This window comes from Salmo salar, chromosome 04, assembly GCF_965601325.2.
Source record: "Salmo salar chromosome 04, fSalSal1, whole genome shotgun sequence".
Lineage (NCBI taxonomy): Eukaryota > Metazoa > Chordata > Actinopteri > Salmoniformes > Salmonidae > Salmo > Salmo salar.
Window position 1 is genome coordinate 48,078,707 of NC_138294.1, and position 10,117 is coordinate 48,088,823.

Genomic DNA, 10,117 nt, shown 5'->3' on the forward strand with positions numbered 1-10,117 from the left:
GAGGGGGAGAAGAGGAGGAGCAGGAGTGGGAATGAGGGGGAGGAGAGGAGGAGGAGCAGGTGGAGGAGGAAGTGGGATGGGGAAAGTAGGAGGGGGAGGAGGAGCAGGTGGAGGAAGGAGGAAAGCAGGAGGGGGAGAAGAGGAGGAGCAGGGGGAGGAAGGGGGACACAGGAAAGCAAGAGGAGGAGGAGGAGGAAGGGGACGGGGAAAGCAGGAAGAGGAGGAAGGGAAAGAATGACTTTGATAGCAGCAGTGAATCTATTTAGATAGTGGTGATCTCTCAATTATCATTCTCACAATAGCACATTGGTAGTAGTCAGTGACAAATATCAAAGCTAAGCTGGGCTTGGTTAAAACCCTGGATAGGAGGTGCTGCCCAGCTTTAACTATGGGAACTCATACTGGAAATGTATATACAAATATTGTATTTTTCTTATAGTAATTTTCATGGTTTTTAATATGTTGACTTATTAACAAAAAACAATGTGAAACCCATAAGGAAAGCATTTATTTTCTAGAACATACACCTTTCTTATAATATTTATAGATGACTCATAATTAATATATTTTACTCAAATATGTCATACCATATCTTTGTAGGAAATTCACCACAATCATGTATTCAAATGTGTATGTCATATAATGCATATAACACATACAGTGCCTTGCGAAAGTATTCGGCCCCCTTGAACTTCGACCTTTTGTCACATTTCAGGCTTCTATAAAACTGTAATTTTATGTGAAGAATCAACAACAAGTGGGACACAATCATGAAGTGGAACAAAATGTACTGGATATTTCAAACTTTTTTAACAAATAAAAAACTGAAAAATTGGGCGTGCAAAATTATTCAGACCCTTTATTTTCAGTGCAGCAAACTCTCTCCAGAAGTTCAGTGAGGATCTCTGAATGATCCAATGTTGACCTAAATGACTAATGATGATAAATAGAATCCACCTGTGTGTAATCAAGTCTCCGTATAAATGCACCTGCTCTGTGATAGTCTCAGAGGTCCGTTTAAAGCGCAGAGAGCATCATGAAGAACAAGGAACACACCAGGCAGGTCCGAGATACTGTTGTGGAGAAGTTTAAAGCCGGATTTGGATACAAAAAGATTTCCCAAGCTTTAAACATCCCAAGGAGCACTCTGCAAGCGATAATATTGAAATGGAAGGAGTATCAGACCACTGCAAATCTACGAAGACCCGGCCGTCCCTCTAAACTTTCAGCTCATACAAGGAGAAGACTGATCAGAGATGCAGCCAAGAGGCCCATGATCACTCTGGATGAACTGCAGAGATCTACAGCTGAGGTGGGAGACTCTGTCCATAGGACAACAATCAGTCGTATACTGCACAAATCTGGCCTTTATGGAAGAGTGGCAAGAAGAAAGCCATTTCTTAAAGATATCCATAAAAAGTGTTGTTTAAAGTTTGCCACTAGCCACCTGGGAGACACACCAAACATGTGGAAGAAGGTGCTCTGGTCAGATGAAACCAAAATCGAACTTTTTGGCAACAATGCAAAACGTTATGTTTGGCGTAAAAGCAACACAGCTCATCACCCTGAACACACCATCCCCACTGTCAAACATGGTGGTGGCAGCATCATGGTTTGGCCTGCTTTTCTTCAGCAGGGGCAGGGAAGATGGTTACAATTGATGGGAAGATGGATGGAGCCAAATACAGGTCCATTCTGGAAGAAAACCTGATGGAGTCTGCAAAAGACCTGAGACTGGGACGGAGATTTGTCTTCCAACAAGACAATGATCCAAAACATAAAGCAAAATCTACAATGGAATGGTTCACAAATAAACATATCCAGGTGTTAGAATGGCCAAGTCAAAGTCCAGACCTGAATCCAATCGAAAATCTGTGGAAAGAACTGAAAACTGCTGTTCACAAACGCTCTCCATCCAACCTCACTGAGCTCGAGCTGTTTTGCAAGGAGGAATGGGCAAAAATTTCAGTCTCTCGATGTGCAAAACTGATAGAGACATACCCCAAGCGACTTACAGCTGTAATCGCAGCAAAAGGTGGCGCTACAAAGTATTAACTTAAGGGGGCTGAATAATTTTGCACAGCCAATTTTCCGTTTTTTATTTGTTAAAAAAGTTTGAAATATCCAATAAATTTCGTTCCACTTCATAATTGTGTCCCACTTGTTGTTGATTCTTCACAAAAAAATTACAGTTTTATATCTTTATGTTTGAAGCCTGAAATGTGGCAAAAGGTCGAAAAGTTCAAGGGGGCCGAATACTTTCGCAAGGCACTGTATACAAGTACATCACTGACATATAAGGAAAAACATACAAAATCTTACCAGATCCTTATTAGATAACTTACTAGATATTGGTACAAATACTCTTCTTCTGCCATACAAGATTCTTATTTGATTTTCATGATTCTTTTCCATATGGGTAATCAGCTAGACTATGCTGGTAAACCAGGATAACAAGCTACACCATGCTGGTCAGACCAGCTAGACCATGCTGGACAACAAGCATAACCAGCTAGACCATGCTGGTCAGACCAGCTAGACCAGCTAGCTGTCTATGACAGTATCATGAAACCATAAAGGGAGTTCCAGATCTTCATCTCATGGATATTTAGAGGGCTTCATGACCACCAGTCAGCTTGTAAAAGAGCTCCTGGTTCAACACCTCTGTCTGCTCTCTGGTGCGTGTGGCCATAAAGATGTAGCCCCCAATGTACTCGTGCACAATCTTGCAGGTAGCAGTCACACAGCTGAAGGCAATGTTCACATTGCCATTGAACTCGATGGCCACCTGAAATAAAGAATAGAGTATTTTGGCAATGAAGCCCTTTCTCTACATCACCAGAGTCATATAAACTCATGGATAAAATGTTTATCTCTGCATCCAGTATGAAGGAAGTTAGAGATAGTTTTTCGAGCCAACGCTAACTAGCGTTAGCACAATTACTAGAAGTATATGGTATCTACTAATAACAGATTTCCAGTCATTGTGCTAACGTTAGTTTGCAATTGCGCTTACACTAGCTAGCAACTTCCTTCAAACTGCACGCAGAAGCATAAAAATGGTATCCACGAGTGACTCTGGGAAGTAGATAAAGGGCTTCATTGCCAAAATCCTGAAGTATCCCTTTAATGGTCTTCAGATAAACATTTAAGTCATAATTAGTTGGGCCAGGCCCTGGCATATCATCAGACTGCATACACAGAGACACTGAACACTGTACACAAGTCATAATATACCAATCTCATTGCAAATGGTGAGTGGAACCCCAGATTATTTGTTGTAAAGAAATTTGTTAAAACCCCAGATTCTTTACCCCCTCCATTGAGCAATGCAACAGTTTTCTTTAATTTCCCCAATACAAAATCAAGGACATCTACTGCACTGTACAAACTACACCTTGCTTAGAACCTGCCCCTCTTCTTCATACTGAGCCTCACAGCTGCAGTTTAAACAAATACTAATTGACAACCCCAACATTTGTCTCTGAAATTGTCCAAAATATGATTTAAACTATCTGCCCCTTGGTCCCTATTCTCACAGTAATCATAAAATCCAGCCTCATTCTTCTCAGAAAACTGCCTCCATTATACTAATATTGGAAAAACCTGGACTGGACCCCTACACCCTAAGCAATTACATACCAATTTCCAACTTGCCATTTCTATCAAAGGTCCTTGAACGTGTGGTCTCAATATAGCTACATAACTACCTTTCAACCAACAATCTGCATGAACCCTTCTAGTCCGGCTTCTGTGCATGGCAGAGAACAAAGACAGCCCTGGTAAAAGTAACAAATAGCTTGTTGATGGCAGCTGATGATGGAGACACTAGCATCCTTTTACTTCTGGGCATGACAGCAGCATTTGACACACTGAACCATGAGATTCTCATCAGAAGACTTAAGAACTTGCTTGGATTCTCTGGCACAGAGACTGACAGACACGAATTTGTGACTCTTGGTAATTATAAATCCAACCCTGCCACAGTCACTCAAGGGGTTCCACAGGGCTCTGTTCTGGGGGCCACTCTTGTTCTCTACATACATGCTAGCACTTGGTATACTAATCTGAAGATTTGGATGAAACTTTAATATTTATGCAGATGACACACAAAAATACTCTACATTACGAAAAGTATGTGGACACCTGCTCATCGAAAATCTAATTCCAAAATCATGGGCATTAAAATATGGAGTTGGTCCCCCATTTGCTGCTATTATAGCCTTCACTCTTCTGGGAAGGTTTTCCACTAGATGTTGGAACATTGCTGTGGGGAGCATTAGTGAGATCGGGCACTGATGTTGGGCGATTAGGCCTGGCTCGCAGTTGGCGTTGCAATTCAACCCAAAGGTGTTAGATGGGTTGAGTAGATGGGTTGAGGTCATGGCTCTGTGCAGGCCAGTGAAGTTCTTCCACACTGATCTCGACAAACCATTTCTGTATGGACCTCGCTTTGTGCAGGGGAGTATTGTCATGCTGAAACAGGAAAGGGCCTTCCCGAAACTGTTGCCACAAAGTTGGAAGCACAGAATCATCTAGAATGTCATTATATGCTGTAGTGTTATTGTGTCTCTTCACTGGAACTAAGGGGCCTAGCCCGAATCATGAAAAACAGCCCCAAACCATTATTCCTCCTCCAATAAACTTTACAGTTGGCACTATTCATTCGGGCAGGTAGCGTTCTCCTGGCATCCGCCAAACCCAGATTTGTCCGTCGGACTGCCAGATGGTGAAGCGTGATTCATCACTCCAGAGAACGTGCTTCCACTGCTCCAGAGACCAATGGCGGCGAGCTTTACACCACTCCAGATGCTTGGCATTGCGCATGGTGATCTTAGGCTTGTGTGCGGCTGCTCGGCCATGGAACCCCATTTCATTAAGTTTCCGACGAACAGTTCTTGTGCTGACGTTGCTTCCAGAAACAGTTTGGAACTCGGTAGTGAGTGTTGCAACCGAGGACAGACGATTTTTATGCGCTAAGCTCTTCAGCACTCGGCGGTCCCGTTCTGTGAGCTTGTGTGGCTTACCACTTCGCGGCTGAGCCATTGTTGCTCCTAGACGTTTCCACTTCACAATAACAGCACTTACAGTTGACCGGGGCAGCTCTAGCAGAGCAGGAATTTGTCGAACTGACTCGTTGGAAAGGTGGCATCCTATGACGGTGCCACGTTGAAAGTCACTTAGGCCATTCTACTGACAACCCACAACTTTCTTTTTTTTAACACCTTTTTCTCTCCAATTTCGCCATATCCAATTAGGATCTTGTGTCATCGCTGCAACTCCCCAACGGGCTCAGGAGAGGCAAAGGTCGAGTAAACACCTGCTCGCTTAACCCAGTTGAAACACTGTTCAACTGACAACCAGAGTCAGCCTGTCGGCCCCCGGCTCGCCACAAGGAGTCGCTAGAGCGCAATGAGCCAAGTAAAGCCCCCTCGGCCAAACCCTGCCCTAACCCAGACGATGCTGGTCCAATTGTGCGCCACCCTATGGGACTTCCGGTCACACCGGTTGTGACACAGCCTAGGATCAAACCCAAGGCTGTAGTGACCCGCAACACTGCGAGGCAGTGCCTTAGACCGCTGTGCCACTCGGGAGTCCTCGTCAACCCACCTCTAACCCACATTGCATCCTGCCTCTCTGCAATAAAAACATAGATGCAACAAAACTTCCTCAAGCTCAACAGTGATAAAACGAAACTCCTCATAGGCACCAAATCCACCTTCACCAAAGCTGGCAACCTCACCCTCATCATTGATGACACCATTGTCTCTCCCTCCCTCCACGCACGCACCCTTGGCGTTATCCTAGACTCCACCCTCTCCTTTGACCACCACATAAGACAGACTGTCAAATCCTCATTCTTCCACCTCCACAACATTGCCAAAGTAAGGTCCTCCCTCTCCCGTCCTGCCCCTGAAACCTTCATACATGCATTCATCTCCTCCCGTCTTGACTACTGCAATTCACTACTCTCCGGCATCAACTCAAGTGCCCTCCATAAGATCCAAATGTTTGAAAACCCTGCAGCTCGACTCCTCACCCACACTAAGTCCTGGCAGCACCTCACCCCTGTCCTCCCGTCAACTTCACTGGTTCCCTAGTCCTGGCAGCACGTCACCCCTGTCCTCCCGTCAACTTCACTGGTTCCCTAGTCCTGGCAGCACGTCACCCCTGTCCTCCCGTCAACTTCACTGGTTCCCTAGTCCTGGCAGCACGTCACCCCTGTCCTCCCGTCAACTTCACTGGTTCCCTGTCTCCCAACGCATTGATTACAAGATCCTCCCAGACCTTCTTCTCCCTTACCAACCCACATGCGCACTCGGTTCCACCACAACAGGCCACCTTGTCATCCCCAGGTCGAAGCTCCAGAACTTCGACGACAGGGCCTTCTCCAGGGTTGCTCCTAGGCTCTGGAACTCCCTCGCTCCCTCCAGCCATGAGTCCATCACTATCTTTCAGTCTCTCCTAAAGCCCCACCTCTTTGATAAGGCCTACCCTTAAGCCCCCCCCCCCCCCCCTCCACACAAGCTAAGAAATACACTACAAAGACACTCCTTTCTTCACCATACTGAGCAGCATCTAACCCTTACCCTACCCCTTACTCTAAACCGGGTTCGCATCCTAACCCCAATCCCACCCCTTATCCTAAACCAGGTTTGTATCCAAATCCCAACCCTCCCCTCCCCATACACTGATACATCACACTCTTTCCCTTCTTTAAGCCAACCCCTCTCTTTACTCATATTCTGATGTTTTGATTTGACTCCTGTTTTTCATTTCATTTCTACAATTGTAAAGCGATTTTGGGTCCTTGAAAAGTGCTATAAGTCCCATGTATTATTATAACAGCTAAGTGAGTTGTTAGATGCATTTTTTCCCCCCCTACCGCATCACTTTATACACAGAAGATCACTGCTAAACATTAAATAAATATGTTTATCTGTCTCTCGGTGACCACCGGTAACTTCACAACGAAGTCGACTACAAATACAAAGCTGCCAATGTCTTTGTCAATTGTTACAAACAAGCGAAGCACAAAAAGATGCTTCAAATGAAAAGCTGAGATCACTGCATTAAAATATAAATAGGCTAACTACAGTACAAGCTACATAGGCCTATGTACAGTATTTCATGTTCATTCAATTTTGTTTTATTTATTATTTGGCTACTTTCTGTCATTTTTGCCTCAATATATTTCATGACATGTAGCCTAACCCGTGCGCAAAGATGTGCCAAATCTTGATTAAGGGCATTATTATAAGGTAAGCATGAGAATAAGCCACCTCAATATTTGCAGACTTAGGTGATAATATCTCTCTAGGAGCTGATCCATCGTCAGTATTGTGGAATAATATTAAGGTAAGATTTGAATGGAGAAAGCTGATCTGAAAGCAGCACTGCTTTTCTTTCCATCCTACCAGTATGGACACATGCCTTAATGACGCACTTAGCGACTGACCGTTCTCTCTGCATGGTGTTTTGGGTAACACGTGTTACATCTTCGGCCGTTATAGGAAAGATGCATCGTTAAAATACTCGTAAGCCTAAGTTCCATCGCTATCGGGAAACCAGGCCCTGGTCACACCAGTAAAAAACCTGTGCAGAATGGGTGACAGGGCCTTCATGTGACCTCTCAGCTCTGGAATGCTCTACCTGCACATTCATTTTTGTGTGTTTTGAGCCTGGGAAATGCACTTTACAAATGAAATATTATTATTACATATTTGATATAATACAGTAGACAGACCAAGTCACAGATAAATGAAGAAACATAATTAGGCAGCCAGTGAGACGTGTACCTGTTGGATATCCCAGTTGACATTCCACTGCTTCATGGTGTTGTATCTCCACGTCTTCACCACATCTCCTGTGCTGAGGTCAATGCGGATGAGACGGTTGTTGGTGACGCCGAGGACCTCATCTTTACGGCATCCCTTAAACCTGTGTTTATACAGGAAATGTGTCGAATTTGGTGAGATCAGATTCAGTGCTATGTTGACAAGGCAGATAGCTGTAAACTATTCCCCTCGGGAGACTGAAAAGATATGGCGTGGGTCCTCAGATCCTCAAAATGTTCTACAGCTGCACCATCGAGAGCATCCTGACTGGTTGCATCACTGCCTGGTATGGCAACTGCTCAGCCTCCGACCACAAGGCATTACAGAGGGTAGTGCGTACGGCCCAGTACATCACCGGAGCCAAACTTCCTGCCACCCAGGACCTCTATATCAGGCAGTGTCATATCAGGCCCTATAAATTGTCAAAGACTCCAGCCACCCTAGTCATAGACTGTTCTCTCTGCTACCGCACAGCAAGCAGTACCGGAGTGCCAAGTCGAGGTTCAAAAGGCTTTTTAACAGCTTCTACCCCCAAGCTATAAGACTCCTGAACAGCTAATCAAAGGGCTACCCAGAACCCTCTTTTAAGCTGCTGTTGCTACTCTCTGTTTATTGTCTATGCATTGTCACTTTAACTCTACCTACATGTACATATTACCTCAATTAACCGGTGCCCCTGCACATTGACTCTGTACCGGTACCCCCTGTATATAGCCTCGCTTGTTATTTTACTGCTGCTGTTTAATTATTTGTTACTTTTATTTTCTACATTGTTGCATTGTTGGTTAAGGGCTTGTAAGTAAGCATTTCACTGTTGTATTCTGCGCATGTGACAAATACAATTTGATTTGATTTGACAAAAAGACATGTACTCACCTCACCACAAAATAACACACCCCGAACTCAGGTAGAGCCTGCCAGATCTGAAGAAACCTGAGGAGAGCATCTGTTAGAGGGAGCTGGGCCACATTCTGATAGGCATCCAGGATGCGCGGAGTTAGCTGACAGAGCAGAGGAATGGTTAGAATCACTGGAGACTGAATCCTATTGTTTGCTTCTCTTACCATACATTCGAGTTCCGCCCAGATCACATGACTCTTACCTGTTTGGACTTGTACTTTTTGTGGTAGCGTGGGGATACAAGGCCGTGTGTGTTGATGCTGTCATCAGTCTGAGCAGCATTGACCCTGGGGGTGGTTCGCTGCATGGCCAGGAAGGACTGGATATTCTGCACCTCATTAGAGAAGGAGCTGTCTGCTAGGGTCTTCCCCTTGGAGGCTAAACGGCAAGCTGCCATCCACCTGCTGTACTGCAGCTCCTAGTGGAAGGGGGAGGAATGGACATATGGAAAGATGGAAAGAAACCATAGTATAGTGGGATATACTACATTTATATGTAGGGTCAGGGTGACACTGAAGAGGAAACTGTTCTTATAGCAGTTGGGTCTATTCCTTGGGACAGGTCATATACATGTACATAAATCAGTGGTCAAATTGGAATAGCTTTTCATTTATAGGAAGAGTTGCTTCGAACAGAGTGAGCTGAGCGTTGAGTTCCTTACATTCTCACAGCGCAGGCAGACCACATTCATGCCCTGAGCCCCAGGGATCAGCAGCCTGATGCAGAACTTCTGACCGGCCACACTAACGTCTGGGACCACCTCACAGCCTGCGGAGCACAGCACTTCCTTATGGGACCAGTTTGGACTCATTTGGCTTATTAAAGTCACCAGTGAAGAAGCGTCATTATATCTAGAATGTCCTTTCTGATGCTCTACGTACTACACATCTTCGTCTCAACTTGTGTGGTTGCGGTTCTATGTGAAAATGTGGGCTGAATGTAGAGTATGTGCACGTGAGTGGGCATTTTCAACACAGTGAATGTCAGTACATTTGACCTTTGAGGTTTATCTGCTGAACGGGCTCCTTGAGGCTCTCCTCTTTACTCTTGTAGTAGGAGATGGACGCGTTGTTGAACGTGAACCAGAACTGCTTATAGCCCTTTAGTGTCAGTCTCTTTGGTCTAGGAGAGAGTGAGATGAAACAAACTAGAATGCTAAGGGTTTTCAGCAACATTGGAAAGGGTACGCAGTTGTATGTCTGTGTGAGTGAGCATGTCAATATAACCGTAGCTGCGGTTAGTGTGTGTGTGTGTGTGTGTGTGTGTGTGTGTGTGTGTGTGTGTCTATAAACACTCATCCAGACTATCAGAGTCTCATATATCTTGTGTGATCGATATCCAATCTAAAACCCAAGGCAGGAAAAGGTGGTCACCGGCAG

General features: G+C 44.8%; 1 protein-coding gene across 1 annotated transcript; it reads right to left on the reverse strand.

Moving 5' to 3' along the window:
* Positions 1-489: 489 nt before the first annotated feature.
* On the reverse strand, positions 490-9,549 carry LOC106603186 (fermitin family homolog 3-like). The gene is made up of 5 exons (XM_045716949.2): positions 9,400-9,549; positions 8,941-9,156; positions 8,715-8,839; positions 7,800-7,941; positions 490-2,788 (listed from the first exon to the last, which is right to left on the reverse strand). The coding sequence occupies exons 1-5, from the start codon at positions 9,547-9,549 to the stop codon at positions 2,609-2,611; spliced, it is 813 nt and encodes a 270-aa protein (XP_045572905.2). The 3' UTR covers positions 490-2,608.
* Between the last annotated feature and the right edge of the window lie 568 nt (positions 9,550-10,117).

What these genes read in the sequence shown, in the direction of transcription:
- LOC106603186 (XM_045716949.2), bottom strand. Translation starts at nt 9,549, where the DNA reads ATGAGTCCAAACTGGTCCCATAAGGAAGTGCTGTGCTCCGCAGGCTGT. An exon ending in TCTGCCTGCGCTGTGAGAAT is followed by an intron (nt 9,157 to 9,399) that starts GTAAGGAACTCA and finishes CCCTTCCACTAG; the next exon opens with GAGCTGCAGTACAGCAGGTG. An exon ending in TCAACTGGGATATCCAACAG is followed by an intron (nt 2,789 to 7,799) that starts GTACACGTCTCA and finishes TCTTTATTTCAG; the next exon opens with GTGGCCATCGAGTTCAATGG.